The sequence below is a fragment of the Leishmania donovani genome, chromosome 29 (assembly GCF_000227135.1).
Source record: "Leishmania donovani BPK282A1 complete genome, chromosome 29".
Taxonomy (NCBI): Eukaryota; Euglenozoa; class Kinetoplastea; order Trypanosomatida; family Trypanosomatidae; genus Leishmania; species Leishmania donovani.
In genome coordinates, this window is record NC_018256.1 from 740,147 (window position 1) to 760,208 (window position 20,062).

The following is a 20,062-nucleotide window of genomic DNA, read 5'->3' on the forward strand; positions in this document are numbered from 1 at the left end:
GAATAGGCCCCGGTGCTGTCTACACAGTGCAGCGACACGTCCGCCACGCCGCAGTTGGAAAGCGCGCGGGTGCGGTTGACATCGTCGCACGCACGCTGCCAGAACGCAAGCACCTCCATCTCTGGCGTACAAACAGCGGCAGCAGAGGCAGCCGCGGACGTGTCTAATGCTGCTTCAGCACAGCTGTCTGGGACAGTCGCTTGCGCGGGCTCATCGGCGCTGGTCGACTGCTTTGTGTGCCGTGTGCGTGGCTTACGGTAAACAAGCGTCACCTCCTCATCGGCACTTCCTCCCGGAGAGGCGGCGTCGCGGCGATGGCTGCGTTCGCCTTGTACAAGCGCTGAGAGCGACTCGCTGGGGGCGCCGGTTGCAGCGGAGGTGGGCCGTCCACTGACTTTGCCGCAGCGGGCAGCAGGGCGTTTAGCGACCGAGGCAGCAGCACCACGCCCGCCGGCACCGGCGCGCCGACCAACCATGTTTATGTTCCCCCCCCCTGCTACCGGGTTTATGGCAGCGCCGCGTAACGTATCCTGGGCAAGAAAGAGGGCACCAGATCAGAAAAAAAAAGCTCGAGGCGAAAGAGAGGGGGAGAGGGCGGTCAGAGAGAGAGAGGGGACGCGGCGGTATACCCCACAAATGCACACACGACGCACCAGAGAAGACGGGCATCATGCGCAGCATTGTCAGGTGACACTAAAGGCCAACCGCTTAGACGCATGTCACTATGAAGAGAGGCAGCAATAACAAAGCATTGGGGCAATGCTTGAATACCACCCGCCGCCGCCCCGCGCTGACGTTGCCGCCATGGCTGCGTCGCGCTTCCACAGACCTCCCTCCCCCCCCTCACTGGTAAACTGCCGCAGCGAGGATGGGGGAGGAGGGAGGAGAGAGGAGAGGGGTGGAAAAGGGGGCGATGATGGGCCACACGGGGTGTTCTCGGCTACTTCGCACCGGCCACCACGCGCATCCGCCAGCATCTCCTGTTTTTCATGTGGGCATCTCTCTCTCTGTGTGCCACTTTCTCTCCTTTTGAAAAAGGGTTTACCATGTGCCGGCAGCACAATCTTGTCACGTGCGCAGCATGTAGAAAGGAGGAAGAGAGCAGAGGGGCTGTGGTGCCCCACCATGAGTATGTTTTGCGTCCACAGCGCATCGATCAAAGGATGCAAAACTATCGTTTTTTTTTGTAGCTCCACGACACCACCACCACCACCCCTCCTTTCCCTCTCCCGGCGTCATTCTCGGCGACACATAAACGAGTGAGATGAGAGATGGTGGGGGGAGAGGAGGGGAGGGGAGGAGGCAAGGGCAGTCAGGGATGACGTTGATGCTCCAAAAAAAGTCCCACAGAGGTGACGGGGACCACTCCACTCAAACATGAGCACACTGCGAGCGGCGTTCTCATTAGCAAGAGAGAGAGAGCGAAAGCCAGGGAAAGGCGGTTGAAGCACAAAGCGGAGGAAGAGGCAGAGAGAGAACAGAAGGTGGTGGCGGGTGAAAGGAGGGAGGTCGTCGTGCAGGCGGGGTGTGGAAGGCGTTGCGAGGTGGTGGTGGTGGTGGTGGGGAGTTCCAGCTACAGCGATGGCAAGGGCGAAACAAAGAAAAGCAAACCCTGTAGGCACGCCCCTGCACACGCCTTGCATCCGCACTTGCACCCCACACACGCATGCAGGCGCGACACCACCGCAGTCGTTTGTGCTGCTTCAGGGCAGACACAAGACGCAGCAGCAGCAACAACAAAAAAAGAGAATATCGCAAGCGCAACGAGAGAGAGAAAGGAAATGAATCACGAAGCATTGGCAGAGGACAGCGCGTTCTCGCGTGCACAGCGCGGTTCCTGCGCGACGCGGCGCTCCAGCTGCGCCGCACGAGCTTGCTCTCGTGCTTTCATCTGCTCCACAACTACTGGCTTGCATTGCCGACGCAGCTGGTGCAACTGCTTCGGTGTGATAGCCATCGACTGGGCCAGGCGAACCAGCGCGGCCGCGTCGTAGAGACAAGCCGTTTGCCGGCGCAGGGTGATAAGAAGTTCGCCGGCATCGTCGCTGATGAGGAGGCCAGCGTCGTCGAGATACTTCAAAGTGGCAAGTGTGATTTCGAGGTGGGCGGGGGTGCGCTCGCCGGGGTTTGGCGTGCGGCAGAAGAGATAGTCCCACACGTGCAGCGCCGTCGCGATCGGGAACACGTTCACAAACAAGGACATGATCCAGTTCGCAACGAGCGTCTTCACTTGCAGACCCGCCTCGCGGAACTTTGCGGCTACGCGAGGTAGCTTCTTCTCCACAAGATGCTCCAGCACAGCCTGCTCAACATTGGCTCCCAGCAGCGTTTCTCCATAAAAGTCGTTGGGCAGGAGCTCCTCAAATATATGCACGAGCAACCAAAACGTGCGCTCCTCGTCGTCCAGCACGAGAAGCAGGAAAGCGGCTAGGAAGTTGAAGGACTGGCAGTAGCTTAGCAGCGGGTTGCGCCAGCACAACGCGTGCAGGACGTTGGTCAGTTTGTACGCTCCTACATCCTTGTCGGAGAAATAAGGGTGACCGGGGAAGGTTCGCTGTACATCAGCAGCGATGGCGCCCGCATTCGGCCCCGTCACATACCCGTTGCACCGTAGTAGCTTGGCGCAGAAGTACTCGTTCTCGTCCACTTTCAGCGCCGTGCCGGTCAAGGTGAGCCACATGACGCCGCGCAGGTGGTGCGGAATTCCGCGCACCCGCGCTACGGCGCGCAGCTTCACAATGACTTCAGGCGAAGCGCTCGCCAGCAGCGAGACACCGCGGCAGAGACGGTACCACTTATCCTCTCGTTTGCGCTCCTCCTCGTCTCGGGTGGGCTGCGAAGCAACTTCGGCGTGCGCCACAGCCGGCTCACTCGGGGTCGGGAACCCAAGCCGCGGCACCGAGGACCAGTCCTGCACACTGCATACTGAAGTGACCGGGTACGGTGTTGGCTGCACTGCCTTCTCACCTTTCGGCGGGGAGAACAGCGTCGACGCCGTGGCCAGTGCCGCGCCGCTGTCGCTTGTGCACGGCCCGCAAGCACCGTTGCCGGCAGCAGAGCTCACCTGTCGAACGGAGACGATGGCGGCGCCACTGCCGCGTCGAGCACTCACTGGCTGCTGCGAACTCATCGACGGCATCTCCGTCACTGGCGTGGAAGGTTTATGCCATGCAGCGCCTACCGCGGATGCTGCAGCTGCAACGGAGGTGCGTGCCATGCCGCCACCGCTGCTAAAGTCATCAAGCATCTTCATTTCCTCGTCGGCTACGCGGCGTATGAACTCAGAGTTGTGCACAAACATGGGGAACGGCGCTGCAGCGCTTTTATCTAAACTGCCATCCGTTCCATCCTTCGTCGTGACGCACAAAGGCAGCATGTGGTTTTCAGTCCATGTTGACTCCATCGCGAGCGCCGCTGGCGCACTCGCCAGCGGGTGCTCATCCAGCGCGACGGTCACGCTGCGTCGCTCTACTGAGTTCGGTGAGCTGGTACAAGACGACGACGACCTCGCGCCCACCCCGCTTAAGACTGGCACTGGGTTGGGTGAAGACGAGAGGTGGCCCGGCAGCGCGGCAGGCAACGCCGCCCTTAGAGATGAGTTCGCCATCGAACTCGAGGAAGGAGGAGAAGGCGGAGAAGGGGAAGGTGCCGCGGATGCCGTACGGAATGCGGGCGACGCAGAGGGAGTCTGTAGCACGCATGAACCGATGATGTCAGCCGCAACCGCCTCCGTTTGGCAACACGAGCTCTGCCAAGCAGCCGAGGAGGACGATGAGCCGCTTGAGGGCATCGCGGTACCACTGAGGCGACCGACTCCGGTGCTGCCCTCCGCAGCTGGGGTAATGAAGTTGCCCCAATTGCCGCTGCGATCATGAAGGTGCTGGTCACGATGGTGGCAAAGAGAAGCTGCGCTTTCCGTGGGAGGCGGTGCTCGTGGCATGGTGCTGAGCTCGACGTCTGTTGACTCCGCTGCTGACGACAGAGCCGATGCCCTGGGCGATCTCAGAAGAACCGGTGTGCCATGGGGGCGAGAAGGGTCGCGATGCAGTCCTGAAGAATGCGATGCGCAAGAGCGGTCGGCAAGAGTCTCGTCGCCGAGAGTAACAAGTGCGCGGATGGGTGAGTGCCGAGCAGACATGAGCGGCGCGTTTCGACCCGCGTTGATGCAGATGTTTTCAGACTCGTGTGGCTGACGTCAGCACGCGCGTATCCCCGCTACATGCATGTGCGTGCGTGCGTGCTGACGCGCGATGTCTACGCCCCAGTGGGCAGGCCTGTGGGGGTGTGTGGGCCTATATGGATGGTCTAGACGAGAAGGGGGGAAAGAAAACTGGAGAAGAGTGTAATGACAGAGCGAATTGTGAAGTGAGGTGGGGTGGGAGGGGAGGGGGTGGCAATGAGAAATGGAGCGAGAGCGTGGCTGAACATAAGAAACGGCAAGAAAAAAAGTGGGCGGCAACGAAAACACATGCGCGAGCCCGTTTATGGCAACGCTGTAGATGCAAATGTGTGAAGAGTCTATGGCTGTGTTGTTGAAGTTCTACAGTGAAGAGGCGGGCGCAGACCCCGGTAGATATAGGGAGAGGAGACAGGGGGAGGGGTGGGAAGGATGAGCGTAGAGCAAAACGGCGTCGGAAACTGTGGCGGGTAAGCCTTTGAAAGTGCACGTGTGTGTGTGTGTGTGTGTGCTTGAGAGTCAGCACAGTTTCCGCCCTCTGTGCGCCCCTTTTCTTGAGTCAGTCATGGGCGGTGTCTTCGTCGGTTTGGTTCATGTTGCTCCTGAGGTTTCCACTAAGGCAACCCCCGTCTTCTTCGATCCAGTAGGCAGTAGAGAGTGAAGGACAGCAAGCGAGGAGGAGAAAGAAAAAGGAGGGGGGGGGGCAAAGGAAAAAAAAGGACGATACTGCTAATAACGATTAGGGTGAAAGTAGGGAGAGAGGGCGAAGAGATCTCGGGTGCAGCGGGGGAGAGGGCGAAAGCGGACTACCAGCCTGGCCATCACCGCGCACCCTCTGCCCTGTGTCTCCTTCCTTAGCCTTCATCGACACACATACAGGCACCATTGTGCCCCTAAAACAGAGCTGAAGCGAAAATATACACAAAGCAGGAAGGCTGTGTGGAAACAGGTGGCTACAAAATCCATGAAAGGAAGTGAAACACACAGACAGCGGGGAGAGAGAGGAGAGACGCACAATATGCCGTGCGCATCAGACAAAATTACAAACTACAACAGGAGGTGTATCTGTGCGCATTACGTATCGCCTAGAGGCAGCAGAGCACCACCCCAGCAAGGCATCAGGAAGCGTGAAGCCGCATCGACGTTACCTGTCGCCTCCGCGAAAAAACAAAACGTGCCCGCGATGCCGCGAAGGCGATGCGGCAAAGAGGGCCGTACACACACGCGCACGCACACGCACACGCACACAAGAGTGGAGTAGGCTAGGCACAAGACAGTGATGAAAAGATGAACGACAACACACGCAGGATGGCACACGGCACTTCCTCTTAGTGAATTCCGAAAAGCAAGCGAAAGAAGAGTACGAGGGGAGGGAGGGGTAGGGAGAAGTGGCAGTGCCCCAAGGCAACAGAAGAGCGCAGGTGTCCTACGCACCCGTGAGAGTGACCTCAATCTGCCCTTTGCCACACATGCACAGCGACACACGCGTAAGAAGACACGGCCGCCCCAAGCAGCCACCCCGCGATGGTTGCCCTTTCCTCACCCGCCGTCAAGACACTGAAGGATGACGTAGGAAAGGCTCATTCGACGCTCAACCTCCAAAGTTTCCGTGGAGCGGATAAAGTCACCACGGAGAGCGCAAGCCGCTGCACTTCAGTGGCTTACTTACCTCTTACAGGTTGCCGGCACCGCAGTAGCTCGGGTCCGTGTACAGACGCACCAGGGCCATCGTGAACTCAGTGCTTTTTTCCATCTGGTCCACGAGAACGTACTCGTTCGGCAGATGCGCCATCGCCTGAGGGCCCGGACCCACAATCACCGTTGAGACACCCAGGACGTCCTCAAAGTAGCCGCCCTCCGTGCCACCACCCGTCTTGTACGTCCTTGTAGCCTTCCGGAGCATCAAGGCTTTCTGCGTCACAGAAGCAGCTTCTTTGCCGTTAAAGGCAGGCATGCTCAAGGGACGCGTCACCTTTACCTCAGCATCGGGGTACTCCTCACGCATTGCAGGCAGCACGTGATCGTTCACGTACGAACGCACACGCCGCTCGATGGCGTCCGGTGTCTCGTTGTCTGTAATGCGCGCAGTGACCACAAATTCGCACTGCGCAGGGACCGTGTTCACAGCATTGCCGCCCTTGATCAACCCAGTCGTGATACAGGGAAACGGACATGCGTATTCAGGGTCCTGGCGGCCGTTCTTGCGCAGGTCCACCGCGATCTCGCGCACCTTTGTGATGATTTGCGCAGCATACTCGATCGCGTTGCAGCTTGTGTTCATGAGCGCCATCGACGAGTGAATCGCCTTTCCCTGCACAGATACGCTCCACTGAGTAAAGCCCTTCGAGCCAACGTAAACGTTCATGTCCGTCGGTTCACCGATGAGGCAGGCGTCCGCCAGGAACCCATGTGCCTTCAGATATTCGATCAAGTACGGCACGCCGGTGCAGCCCACTTCCTCGTCGAATGAGAAGGCGTAGTGCACGGGCTTCACACGATTCATTCTCAGGAACTGTGGCGTCAGCGCCAGCACAACGGCCAGGAAGCCCTTCATGTCGCAGGCTCCGCGGCCAAACAGCTTGCCGTCCTTCTCCACCATCGTGAACGGGTCGCTGTCCCACTTCTGCCCATCCACCGGCACAACGTCCGTGTGGCCTGAAAGCACGATGCCGCCCTGCATCGCGCCGTTCTCGCCGGGAAGCGTCGCCCACAGGTTGGCATGCGTCTTCTCCGGGTTGTATACGAACGTCGACGCAACGCCGACGGACCTCAGGTAGTCGCGCACGTATTCCACCATCGGCAAGTTCGAGTTGCGACTCGTCGTGTCGAAACTGATGATCTTTGCCAGCCACTCGCGGAACGTCTCCGGATAGGACATGGTGAGGCACCAATTGTGTTTTCGGTAAAGGGGAACGAACAGGAAACCGACGTGAGATGCTGAGGTGGCCGATACGGAGGTGCACAACGTATGAAGGGAGCGGAGGCGGGTGCTGGAGAGCGATCCTAGCGGTTGCAACCCGAGTGCAGAGAGAAGAGATGTCGTTCGCGTTGCTTGACGTGTAGTTGCTCTTTTGTGGTTTTCATGGTTTGAGAACGCTAGTCGGAGAATGGAGCACCATCATGGGCAGGACGTGAGAGAGAAAGAGAGACAGAGATACACACGTAGCGACGGTGGAAAGGAGGGCATCAAGCCAGTGTCAGGCCGCAAGTGTGGAGATGCATGGTCGATGAAGAGGGAGATCAGCACGAGAGGGTCACTGAATGGCTCGCGTAGACGCAGAGAGAGGAGTACAGCCACGAATCTCGCCACGGCGGCGTGCCACTACCCGTACCGACCCACAACAGCATCGTGAGGTAGGCCAAACAAAACCAAGCACCGCACGCAGCCAACAGAAAAGGCAAGCGCGCGTGGCTCGTGGCGTGGGCGTGCACGTGGGTCATGGCTGCACCACTTGCTCGGTGGTATCCGCAAGACACTCGAGATGCATATCGAAAGCTTCAAAAAGTGGTAGTAGCCAAGGCTAATGGGGGTGTGGTGCGAGGGGTGGGGAGAGGGCGGTAGAGTTGGGCAAGCACATGAGGGGGGGGGGCGGGTAGGATGGGGACAAAACAAACGAAGAAAACAAGAGCGTGACAAAGGCAAGGAAACATACGAAACAGCCAAGGCGGAGCGCGCGGACATAGGAAGAAAGCAGAGTGGTTAAGACCAGCATCGCGGCACCGCTGCCGCGATGATTGATGCATGCATGCAGGGCTCGCTACACGACGACGTAGTGGCATCCTTCCTCTCCTTTATCGGCAGGCGAAACGGTGCCACCTGAGCGGCCGCGGTTAGGCGACGGCAACGGAAAGCACGTGAGACTTCCCACGCAGAGCCGTGGCGATGGCGTCGCAGATTTCGACGGCGCTGTCGAAGCGGCGTGTTGCAGCTGCACCTCCGTAGACTGCACTTGCGCCACCCAAACTGTTCTTCCGTCGGCGGCAAAGCCGCTCTCGCAGTGCAGCCACCCGTCGTTGGCGGCTGCCCCCGCACCTGGCGGGGCACTGCTGCTCTCTGCATAGGAGCTGGAATAGTTGGCCCTGGATGACCCAGCTGCAGCTGCCATCACGGCGCTACCCAGTCGCCGCGGAGTAGATTTCGCCGAGGCAGCACTGGCGCTCGCAGCTGGGTGAGGCATCAAGTTCACCTTGTGCTTGCACTCAGCTCGTACTTTGCTCGCTCCTGCAGCGCCGCCAATCACCGTAGGCGAGCGCGCACCGTGAGCAGGAAGCGATGACGAAACCCTTGCCTCCCTCGCCGACTCCCAGGATTGAACGATGGCTGCGCAGTCGAAGACGTGTAGCGTTCCATTGGCGCTGAGGGCGGCGATCCGGTGCGCGTCTTGCTGCACCGCGAGCGAGAGCACCGCGGCAGGGCGGTGGCCCCGCTGTAGCTCTACCAGCAACGCACCAGTAAGACTGTCAAAGAGCTTCACGGTTGTGCCAAGCTCCGAGGCGGTGGCCAGCAGTCGACCATCTGGGCGAAAACGCAGATGTGTCACGGCATGGTGATGCGCTGGGATGGTGCGCTGCTCCATGGGCGGCGTGGCAGCACCAAAGGCGCCACTGGTCGTCGCATTGGCCGCTGCCGCCGTGGTGCTTAGGGAAGTTCGCCCAGGGCCGACGGCTGCGGACACCCCCGAGGCCTGTCTGCCACCGTCTCCTGTTTGCGCTTGTCGGCGTGATGTAGACGGTACACAATGTAGCGTTAGCACCGTCACATCACCACCGTACCCGCGTGCAGATTGAGGGAAGGCGACGGCGTACGATGTGCCACCGCCCGCCTTCCGCGACGGCACCGCCGCCGAGAGGTCCAGCACTCCACGTGGGTTCAGAGGTTTGTACATGCTCTGCTGTCGAATATACCGCAAAGTGCGGAGGTCGACGAGGTGAAAGAGGTCAACAGCTGCCACGAGGAGGACAGACGAGTTCGCCCTCAGCGCCAGCACCGGTGACCCGCAGAAGTGCAGCGCGGCTAGGCAAGTGCCACTGGTAGCGTCGAACAGGTATACATAGCGTCGGCACTCAGCCTCAGCGGCTACGAGGGCCGAGACGTTGGCTGGGTCTTCTGCTGGCATAGGCGACTCGGGCAGCTCCTCGTCACCAGGTGACGAAGCAGCGGCGTCTGCGCCAACGCCAGAGCCGCTGTTGCTACTGCTGCTCGCCGGTGGCGCGGCTTCAGCATCGTGACTCTGCCCCTCGTCCACTCGTGTCACGGCTACCGTGGACGGCACAAACACCGGTGGACGAGCTCGAAACACGACAGCGACAAGGGCACTGTCGCCAGCCATTGTCGCCGTGTATACGGGCGTGCGCCAGAGCGCGGTAGGCGGGGCAGTACCATCGGCACTGCCAGCACTGTCCGAGGTGGGTTCAGAAGATACCGCGGCGGTGGAAGGAGGGCGGGGGTGCAGCGGCTGCACCACTGCCCCCCCGCGCTGCTCGCACGCCGTCATGAGCTTATATGCCCTGGCACCCGCCACAGTCGATAGGACAGCGACGGTGCAGGACGGGTTGAGTGCGCAGGCAGAGGGGTAAAAGCGGCGCCGTCCCTCCGCCATTCGGTGCGCCTCTGCGGTATTGAACGCAGCGCTGAATGAGATTTCCATGATCGCGATGGGGAACGAAGTTGCTGCCCTCCTTGACGCTGTAAAAGAGCTTGTTTGCGTGTATCCTTTTGGTGCCTCGATGAATTCAGCGCGGAAGAGAGGAGGAGAGAACGAGAGAGGGCGGACAAGGCGATCCGTCCACTCGCACAGATGAGGCAACACATCCACCGGAACGTCAGAGAGAGAGAGAGAAACACGCACCAGCCTGCGAGTAGCAGCCCTTAAAACTATACGCACCCTGCCCGGATGCGAAACAAGGAGAATTCGGCGTGTCGCTCTGCCCGGCCATAGCAGGCATGTGCGTGGCCGGCACACGCGAGAGAAAAGATGACGAAGGTAGAGAGAAACAGAAAGCATGAGGAAAGGGCGAGAGGGGAACGTGAGGCCCGTCGGCCGCAGGAAAGACGCGGAGACTATCTGGTATGAGGAGGGAGCGGGAGGGTGCCGCGCATTCCCCAAACCTTCCCCTCGCCTTCGAACCCAAGCACCAAGGCGCACACATGCGCGCGCCATGGCGCTTTTCCTCGCAGCACCTCGAAGACAGAAAGAGACTACCGCGTGCAGCGGTGTAACGGAGTTGTGACCCTGCTGCAGCGCAAGGAGCGTTTCGCGAGTGAGGCCAGATGAAGATGGTGATGGAAGCAACGGCGAGCCTAGCGATGCGTGACCACCCTTCGCAACTCTCCCCCCTTCGAAGCATAGAATCAAGCACAGACAGTGAGACGCGCATACGCGTACACGCTTAAGCGTAGAGAAAAGCACGCGCGCGTACTCTTCCTTCCTGAGATGTACGCAGCCAGCGCCCACGCGATTATGCACCACTGCCTCCACCCCCTGTTCTTCCTCACTCACCCCCCCCCACAATGCTCTCCCCTTCATACGCGCCATACCGAAACACACACGCACACATGCAAACACATACACGCCAATACGCGTTGCCAGCGATGGCTGCAGACATGGCGTGGATGTGTACAGTGGCACGAGGGAGGGAGGGAGGGGGGAGGGGAGGGGGTAGGTGCTTAGAACAGAGGGAAAAAGACAGCGGTAGTAGACATCACACAAATGGAATAGGGGGCAAGTACAAGCTGGCAGTCAGGCACGTGTAACAACGAGTAACCACAGGATCACTCTCCACAACGCGCCTCGAGCACGCCCCTGCGTTGCCATTCCGTCTCTTCAAGCACGCGCTTCTGACCGCCAGCTCTCTCGGCCTCGCCAAGCGTCAATGCACTGATGATGCAGCGTGAGGTAGGAAAGGCGCATCGCTCTCTGCGCATGTGCCTGTGCCCGTTCCTGTGCCTGTGTGATGTCGTGTATGTGTGTTACGCACGCGCGCGATCGAGTGACAGCCTGTGATAGAGACACTGAAGTCACAGGGGGTGGCCACCGATCCTTGGTGCACGTGAATTCCTTGCTGTCAAATCTCTGGTGGGGCTTCGAAGAGCATGTTTGATGCACGGTCGATGCTGCGGTGACACAGGTAGAAGGCAACCTTGCACTGTTCGTAGGTGAAGCCCAACTCCGTCAGAGCCTGGATCTTTTTCTCATCCTCCTCAGAAGGGACCCGGGACAGGATGAATTCCTTGTCTGACTGCCGCTTCGCCTTGCCAATGCGTGCGCTGCCGCTGGCGTTGCCGTCGCCGTCGCCCACTTCTTCCACGTGCATCCCGCTCGCCTCCAGTTCAGCAAGGTCGGCTGCGTCAAAATCGCCGCTGTCGCCGCTGCGGGCCGCCGAGGTGATGTAGCTCTGAAACAGCGCACTCATCTGCTCCGCCGTCTCCTCGTCCATCTCCTCATCTTCCTCCCCCGTGGACCACTCCAGCGAGCCCCCCTCATCCTCGTCCTCATCGCCACCCATGGTGCCGCCGTGCAACATGCTCTGCGCGGCTTTGGTGAGCTGCTCATTGTTCATGAGTGTGACAAAGGTCTCCTGGTTTTGCACAATCACCTGGAACAGGGAGGGGTGATTCCGCTCGATCCGCTCCATGACGGCCTGCGGGTTGGCCAGGAACTCCTGCCGCAGCACCGTCAGATCTGGAACCACTTCCCGCAAGGCAGCGAACAAGTCATTCTGCCCCTTGGCGTCGCCGTCCTCTTCGGAGTCATCCGCGTCGTCCTCCTCGTCCAGTTCGCTCTCCTCCTCCTCGGCGTCCTCATTCTCGCTCGCAATGACGGCGGGGGCGTCCACCTCGCCCCTCGACTCGATACGCACACGCTTCGTTGCGGGGACCTCGGATGACGAGGCCTCACTCGCGGTCACCGCTGCCGCACCGGCCGCGCTCAGCGAGCTGTAATTCTTCGGCACCACCGTCAAGTGATCGCCTTCCTGCAACCCGCACTCCGTCAGCAGCTTCTTTTCGTCACCAAAGTCCACCACCGCGGAGGCCGCAGATGGAGATGAGCTTGGCGCCGCTGAGTCGCTCTCGGTGGCGCCCTCGTGGCGATCGAAGCGAAACTCAAAGGCCACAACCTTGAGCCGAAACTGGATGGCGACAGTGGCGCGCAGGTTCTGCACAGTCGCCCTCGGGTTGGCCACCGTGATTTCCTTCGTCACTGCCTCACTCTCTGCCAGGAGAGACGAGTTGACGGAGGAGACGAGGCAAGTCACGGTGAACTTCATATCTATGCGACAGTTTCTATACTTGTGCGTGCGCAAGTCGTAGTGGTCGTCGCTTTTGGGGTGGTGGGGGTGGTAGTAGCGCTACGCAGGGAAGGGGGATAATCGCCCGTGATGTTAGCGGAAGCGAGGAGTGTGTGCGTGTGTGTGTGAGAGAGAGGAAACATGGGCTTAGAAGGTATGCGAGAGGGGAGGGAGGGGGCAGGGCAACACAATGAAGCTAGGTATAGGGAGGGGGACGGGAGAGAGGGCATGGCGTGTCTCCGGCTGCACTCCTCTTTCGCTACTTACCCCATCACACACACACACACACACACACAAACGAAAGCCGTAGGCTTGTCGGAAAAAAAAAGAGGCTAGCGCAAGCAACGTTGATGAGGGCACATCGGTGCCATTGAGGAAAGCAGGAGCCCAGCATTTCCTACCTACCTACCTACTCACCAGCAGCTCCCTGGTGCGGTGAGCGGTGTGTCCCTCCCTTTTGGTGCGCTCTGATCTCTGTTTTTTTTTTCTCTTTTTCCTTCGCATTGTCTCGACGGTTTGGCAGTCGAATGCGCGTCGGCTCACGAAAGCGATGGGGAGCGCATCAGCGGGGAGAGCAACACGAACACGGTGGGCTCCTTCATCGATGTGCGTTGAAGTCCATAGGCTCCGTGCCGAACGGGCACTCCGCCGTGCCTGGCGGTGCCCACACGTCCTTGGGCAGCGCAGTCCCGCACCACACCTCCGCGGCGGGGCACAGGCGCACACACTCTTCCATTGCCCAGGAGGGGTTCGTAAGGCTAGGGTAGAGCTGGGCAATCATCCGCGGCAACGCATCAGGAAACCTATCTCCCCGCTGCGTCGGGGTCGCGAGAGGTTCCTCGGCCGCTGCCGCCGTCGATGTGTTTAAACAATCTTCATTGTAACGGCGCACAGACTCCAAGAGCGCCGTGCGAATCTGGAGCTTGCCACCGCTGTTTGCGGTCGGTGTGTCGTTTGTTCCCCGCATGATGTCTCACGCATTCACACACGCACGCACGCTCACTCAGAGAAACAGAGGATAGAGCAGGGATGTGCTTGAGAAGCCCTCTTCTTTTTAAGCAGGCAAGAAACGCAGAGGGTGAGGTGGGTGATGGGATGGCGTACTCCTGATACTCCAGTGGAGAGATTGTGTGAGAGCAGCGAGGTCTACTCACAAGATAGCAGCAGGCGAAGTGTGGCGGTGGTGAGAGAGAGCGGGGGAGGGGGGAACGAGCGGGTGCGTTCAAGAACTCATACACAAGCATGCGTGGTACAAGGTAGCCCCTCTCCTCTTTTCGAATCAGCCGCGCTGAAAGGGGAAACCCCACAGGCAGACGGCTAATAAGAGCGGAGCAGAGGAGGAGTAGGGGTAGAACGAAAGATGCACGCATGCACATGTACACACACACATACACACATACATATATACACATATGCATAGAGATATGTGTGCATGCTGGGTTATGTACGAGAGAAAAGGGCGCCATATACAACCACTCGTATAAAAACAATCATACTAAAAGCATAAGCGGGAGGCCACGCAGCAACGAGAAGGGCCGTCCAACACCACCCCTGCACCTGCCTCGTCCATTTACGCGCCTTGCTTCATTGTCTCGTCCCTTTCCTTCGAGGCCATACACACAGCCGTGAGTGCAGCTGCTACCGAGGATGGGGGAGAGGTGAAAGCCCCAAGGGGTGTAAAGCCATCATGCATGTGTCTTCAGCGCACTTGAGGCTCCCTCCTGCTCCTCTCTTTGCCTACCATTTCACAATTCTGTCACGCTTCGCTGCAGTTATCTTCTTTTGTTGTGTGTGTGTGTGTGTGGCTTTGTGCTTCACCAGCACCCAACTCGATTGCCGACGCGGCTCATCATGCCAGCTGCATATGAAAACCTACACGTACACGTGCAACCACGCACAGCACTGTCGCCGCCGCGGGTGCTCTCTGACAGCCTCGGGAGATAACGGAGATGTGCTCGCACTTCCTCGCCTTTTGGGAGGGGCTTTGGTATCCGTTTCCTTTATTTGCTATCGTCACTGCGCTGTCCAGCTCGACTTGCTAGGCGGTGTTCGCGGGATGGGAACCGGTACCTGTATGTGCGGCTCCGACTCATCCTCGTCCTTGTCGCCGTCGTCCAACTGAGGGTGCGCCGGCTGAGAGGCGGGCATGCTCAGTTGATTATGCAGGTGCGATATGATTGTGCCCGATCGCCGAGCTTCACTGGACAACGCCGACGGGGCGGCGGTGACGGTGTCATCCTTCCTCGACACCTGAGAGCCACGCCCTCCAGCCTTTGGCACCGCTGGCTCAGCAAAGGGGAAGGGGGAGGGCGAGAGCACTTTGCTGGTGGAGTTGGCCCTCAGGACATTGGCGCTTCCGCGGTTGCCATTCACGGCGCTAGTTGCCGCGGTGGCTGCTGGGGGTGTCGTAGTGCTGCGTGCGCTAGAAAGCTGAGCACCGAAAGCCTGCGTTCGCGCGCTCGAGTAGGCGATGCCTGCCTCGTCCACTGCTGCTGGGTGGCTGGCGCGTGAACGCCGAGATGTTGTGGAGGACAGCGAGGCCGCACCGGCGTCAAGAAACTGACGTACCTCGGCCGAAAGAACGTTTGCGTGGGGGCTGCCCAGTGCCGGGGCTGTCCCACGCAGCGCTCGCACGCCACGCCCATCCGAGCTAAAGGTGGAGACGGAGTTGCTGCTGAGGGCGCCGCCTGCGCGGCTGCCAACGGTCCCGCTCGGCATCTCTACCATTACCGCGGGAGACGCGCTCGTCTTTGTCCTGCTCGGTACCACGGACGAGGCGGCCGCCCGATCGGTGGGGCGTTGGCGCTCATTCAACTGCATCACGGCTTGGAGCAAGCGACGCTCGGCCATCGACTGCTTCATCGCACCTAAAGTAGGGGACTCGCTGTCGTGTTGGTTGACCGCCACTGTCCGCTTCCGCGGTGACACCGGGGAAGCCTCCTGCTCTGTCGATCGAACACTCCGTCCGCTCTCCGCTACCTTGTCCAGCGCAGCCTCGACGTTCGAGAGGGAGATGCGAGGGGACGAAAGGCGCCAGTGACTGCCCCCACGACGGGACCCACTTGCTTCGCTACACTCTGAAAGCGTCGCAGGCGTCGCCAAAGGCGTCGACGCTGGCGGGGAACGGCGCCGCAAGTCGCTAACGGACAGTGGCGGGGCCGGGGCAACGGTGTTTCGTGGGCGCGACGAGGCTAGGGCGCTATGGTTGCCAGAGTGCATTGATCCGATGAAGGAAGCATGTTCGTACGCCAGCACTGGCGACGAGTCGCGGACGTCGTCGCTAGTAGGCTTACTGGCCTCGCCCGCAGTCACGCTGCTGCTGCTTGCTGGGGTGGCTGAACCGAACGGGGCGCCGGGGTGGTCCGTATTCATGACGGCGCTCGTGCTCCGGGGAGTGCGAGAGAGAGAAGAGGAGGGGGGTGTACCGAGGCTTTTACAGTTGCCGACGGAATCATGCTCGCCTCGCTTGCGCCCTGGCATGCCGGGTTGGCGTCTGGCGCCGCGCGCCGCAGTGAGGGCCGTTCCTGCGGTCGTAGCCGACGACGAAGGGATCGACACTCGAAAAGGGCGCTTGATGAGGACGGCGGACGGCAACGGTGGCGACTCGCTCGCTGCCGCCGCCGAAGATGGGATGGGTGCTGCCTTCGCAGAGTCAGCTGTGGCACCGACCAGCGTGAGCTGAGCGCCGAACTCCTCGTTGAACCACTCCGAGTCGGCATCCCAGCTGTCGGCGTTTTCTTTCCGCGTGAACGCCGCCGTGGTGGTCGAGGTTTGACGTATATCGAAGTCCCTCACGGCGCAGGGCGACAGCATCGCAGTCAAGCACTCCACCTTCTCCGGGTGCCTTCCCAGCCGATTGTCATCGTATACAACGTGACTCTCGGAGGCGTCGAGATACTTGATCGCAGCCTCGTCGAACGTCACGTGCCGTGACTGCCTTGCGGACTCCTGCACGCTGATGCTTTCTGGATTGGACAATGAGCGGGCCCTTGAGTCACTAATGGCAGCCTTCGGAACACTGGATGGGGTCTGCGCACGACGGGAAGAGGATGTGGACCCGGTCGAAGAGACGGCGCTCGACACGATACGTGTGGTGCTGTTCATGCGCCCCCTCCCTTTAAGGATGCTGTGGACTGGAGATGTGGCCAACCACGGCTTGTCTAGGGTTGCCGGCCCCTCTGTGCCGTAGCGGGTCGCACTACCAGCAGCGGTGGTGCTGGAGGGCGACTGCGGCAGTGAGGCGCAGCCCTTATCTCTTTCCCCTTCCCTGCTAGCGGCAGCAGACGCAGCGAAGTTACGGGGATGACTTGGGTGCGGCGCGGCTTCCGCGAAGGACGCAGAGCCACTGGGGTGCAGCACTGGAGAGGATATGGAGTGTGTGTAAGAAACGTCGCGGGCGGGACTGCCGCACACCGCACGACTTTGCCGCCCTGCGACCACCGCATCGCTCGCCTCACTCAGCTGCGGGCGAGCATAGGTGCTCGCACGTGCGTTGTAGTGTGCCTGGGCAGATGCGGGACGAGTTGCTCGAGTCAGGTGGTCTGGGGCGCGGAGAGCCTCTTCGCTCTCTCCTGCGAATGCATCAGTAGCGCACCTGAGTGCAGCAGCGTGGTCGAAGGTGTCGAAGGATGGGCATGGGCACGGCTCTGCAGATCTGGCTCGGACAGATGAACGGGCGGACATGACTCGAGCGGTTGTCTCCCTGTCGCTCTCCGCGGCTAATGCAGAGCTACGCGGCGCACTACGTCTCGTGGAAGCCCCGGTGCTCTTCAGGGTCTCTGTAGTGCCTCGAGCGCTGTTCCACCGGGTGTTGTGTCGGCCATTGTGAGAGGGCGAGACGATAGGCGATACTTGTGCGTGGGCCCGTCCTGCTCGGCACAGCGCCCCGCCTTTTGCTACAACGCGCGGCGCCTTCGCCCACACGAGGGAGGCGCTCGGTGGCGGCACCAGAGATAGTGTGTCGCCGTGAGTCGCCGCTAACTCAGGGGCGGCCTTTAGGGAAGGCGTCTGCTCTGTGAGCCGCGGCTGCAACGGGCGGCGCAGCGGCGGCATTCAGCTGCTGCGAAACCACCAAATACACAATGATGAGAAACCGAAATCAGGGAAACAACGGCTTACACTCGAAACCCGCCTCCCAAAAAAATAATAATAATAATGCTAATAATAATATGCTTTTTTTTTGTGTTCTGGTTTTATACAAGGCACGCTTCTCTCTCGTGTACACCGGCGTGCGCACCCTGTGCTGATACCGATAAAGAGGGGGGGGGGAGAGACGGAATCAGAGAGCCAAAGCCGCTTTGTATGGGCGCGTGTGAGTGATGGCGAGAAAGGAAGGAGGGAGAAGAGCAGTGGCAAAACGGCACGACGCGGAACGAGAACAATCTACAGTTCTACGAGTGACGACGCACGAGTAGGGTGGGAGGGAGGGGAGAAGGTAGGAGGGAAGATACCAAGCAACACAAGAGAAAAAAGAGGAAGTTTGTTTGTGTGTGTGTGGAGGGGGGTGCTTGTTTTATGTTTCTAGGGGAAAGAAAAGTGAGGCGGTGAGGAGAGCGGGTGCAGAGGACAGATGGGGTCAAGCAGTGGAGGAGGGAAGAGTTCAAAATGAAGAGAGGAGGAGGAGAGATTCGAGTAAATGAACACTGAGTATGCATGCATGTGTGTGTGTGTGTGTGTGTCGGGGGCGGGCAAACAGAATGGTATTGCGAGCCTGTGGGCCACTGGAAGAACGAGAGGGCGCGCAAAGGGCGAACAAGAACATAAAAGGGAAGAGAGCCGCGTGTGCGAAAAACTCACACGCACAGAGAGAGAGAGGCACACCTGTCAAGAACACGAGATCAGCGCAAGGAAAAAAAAAGAAGAATGCGGAAGGAAAGAAGGAATGAATGGGGGAGGGGATGATAAAAACCCGTCGACAGAAGCAAGCAAAACAGATGTAACAGGCAAGCGCTTTCCCTTTTGCTGTTGTTTTGCTTTGCTGCTGCTTGGCCAATGTATGCTTCTATGCGAGTGGAGTGTCTCTGCGTGTGTTCGCCGCTGTGCAAGGTGAAGGGCGGTGTGGTGTGTGGAAACAAGCAAACAATCGAAGCCCTCGAGCAAGGAAGAGGGAAGAACAGACGGGACGGGAGGGGTGGGAGGGGGTCGAGAAAGACCAGAGAACAGACACGCGCACTGCAACCAAAAAGGAGGAGGGGTCCAACAAGAAAAATAAGGCAAATGATGGGGAAAGGGGGGAGGGGCGAAAAAAACGAGAGGGAAAAATAGAGGGGAGATGGGGAGAGGGTGGGTAGTAGGGCAACTCGATAAGACGGACGCACAAGCACACAAACAGGTAGACAGGAGCGCACGGGTGGGAGAGGGTGTTACACAGCGAGGCACTGGTAAGAATGACGATGAAGGGATGTAGTGGTAGGGAGGTCGATGGGGAGCAAAGACAAGCCGAGCAGCAGACCAAGACGTACGAAACCACGTAAATGCCCACACACAAGAGGCAAAAGCCAACAGAGGACACACACACAAGGATAAAGGGCAATAAAGAGCAGAGAGGAAGGCGTGAAAAGGATGAAGAGGTGGAGGGGACAAACCACAGCGATGTTTGCCTGCATGAAAGAGAGAGAGTACGTGTGTACGTGGGTGTGGTCAACACTCTCAACAAACGCACACGAAGAAAAGGGAGAAAAAAAAAAACAGAAGGGACAGTAGCAGCAAGGAGATTGCCCAAAGAGAAAGTTTTGTGTATGTGTGTGTGTGTGTGTCTGCGAAACGAACGCTCTTCAGCCCCACCCCCACAACGCTCCTTTATATGCACCGCGTCTGCGGTAGCACGACGCACAGAGATGAAGCACACACCCACGCGCTATGTGTAATGGCCGGCCAACTAATGAAAATCGGCTAAGAGGAAGAGGAAGGATGAAGGGGGTGGGGGCAAGAGAAGCTGCAGACGGTGACAAGTGTTCAGCGAGAGAGGGAAACCAGATAAACAACAACAAAAAAGAAGAGAGCGTCTGAAGACAATACGAAATTTTGGCACAAATATGTGCGCATACATCGATATACGCACCTGGAAGTCGGCGGGGGGGGGCAGCGAGACGCGCGCACACACAGGCACCCTAGGAGCGGGGGGAGGGGGAGAGTAGAGATGAGTGTGGCGACGTTGTGAATGGGTTTGTGTCGGATGATGGTTGCGGGGTGGAAACGGTAGAAGAGACGGTGGAAAAAAAAAGTAGAGGGGGAAGCGAAAGAGGAAGCGTGTGGCCTGGGGTATAAGGGGTGGTGGAGGCGGAATCGAGCAGCAATGCATCGGTACACATACATACACAGCCTTGTGCGAAAGGCCGCGCCTTGTTTCATGCGAAACCAGTGGACAAGAAGCGGGTGGGTGTTGAATCTGCGTACACCCTCCACTCTGGTGAGCGAGAACAAGGAGTAAGGAAAGGCGAGGAGGGCCAAGCGCGTGAGAGAGATTGCAGAGGAGAAACGCGCGGCGTGGTACTTCACGAGGGTCCTAGAGAGACGTCGAACCATCACCACTTCCCTCCATCACCCTCGCCATCGCCGGTACCCTCCGTATCACACCTTGCCCGCCCCCTACCACAC

At 59.4% G+C, this 20,062-nt stretch overlaps 7 protein-coding genes across 7 annotated transcripts; all 7 read right to left on the bottom strand.

Annotated features, from left to right (window-relative positions):
- Positions 1-420: 420 nt before the first annotated feature.
- On the bottom strand, positions 421-681 carry LDBPK_291660 (hypothetical protein, conserved; the record flags this gene model as incomplete). The annotated part of the gene is made up of 1 exon (XM_003862537.1): positions 421-681. The coding sequence occupies one exon, from the start codon at positions 679-681 to the stop codon at positions 421-423; it is 261 nt and encodes an 86-aa protein (XP_003862585.1).
- A 1,105-nt stretch (positions 682-1,786) lies between these two features.
- LDBPK_291670 (GTPase activator protein, putative) lies at positions 1,787-3,376 on the bottom strand (the record flags this gene model as incomplete). Its single annotated transcript, XM_003862538.1, has 1 exon — positions 1,787-3,376. One exon carries the CDS (start codon positions 3,374-3,376, stop codon positions 1,787-1,789), a length of 1,590 nt encoding a protein of 529 aa, XP_003862586.1.
- A 2,473-nt stretch (positions 3,377-5,849) lies between these two features.
- LDBPK_291680 (glutamamyl carboxypeptidase, putative) lies at positions 5,850-7,055 on the bottom strand (the record flags this gene model as incomplete). Its single annotated transcript, XM_003862539.1, has 1 exon — positions 5,850-7,055. One exon carries the CDS (start codon positions 7,053-7,055, stop codon positions 5,850-5,852), a length of 1,206 nt encoding a protein of 401 aa, XP_003862587.1.
- Positions 7,056-7,935: 880 nt separating this feature from the next.
- Positions 7,936-9,294, bottom strand: LDBPK_291690 (hypothetical protein, conserved; the record flags this gene model as incomplete). Its single annotated transcript, XM_003862540.1, has 1 exon — positions 7,936-9,294. One exon carries the CDS (start codon positions 9,292-9,294, stop codon positions 7,936-7,938), a length of 1,359 nt encoding a protein of 452 aa, XP_003862588.1.
- Positions 9,295-11,242: 1,948 nt separating this feature from the next.
- On the bottom strand, positions 11,243-12,445 carry LDBPK_291700 (hypothetical protein, conserved; the record flags this gene model as incomplete). The annotated part of the gene is made up of 1 exon (XM_003862541.1): positions 11,243-12,445. One exon carries the CDS (start codon positions 12,443-12,445, stop codon positions 11,243-11,245), a length of 1,203 nt encoding a protein of 400 aa, XP_003862589.1.
- A 619-nt stretch (positions 12,446-13,064) lies between these two features.
- On the bottom strand, positions 13,065-13,433 carry LDBPK_291710 (hypothetical protein, conserved; the record flags this gene model as incomplete). The annotated part of the gene is made up of 1 exon (XM_003862542.1): positions 13,065-13,433. One exon carries the CDS (start codon positions 13,431-13,433, stop codon positions 13,065-13,067), a length of 369 nt encoding a protein of 122 aa, XP_003862590.1.
- A 1,046-nt stretch (positions 13,434-14,479) lies between these two features.
- Positions 14,480-17,518, bottom strand: LDBPK_291720 (hypothetical protein, unknown function; the record flags this gene model as incomplete). Its single annotated transcript, XM_003862543.1, has 1 exon — positions 14,480-17,518. One exon carries the CDS (start codon positions 17,516-17,518, stop codon positions 14,480-14,482), a length of 3,039 nt encoding a protein of 1,012 aa, XP_003862591.1.
- Positions 17,519-20,062: the final 2,544 nt, after the last annotated feature.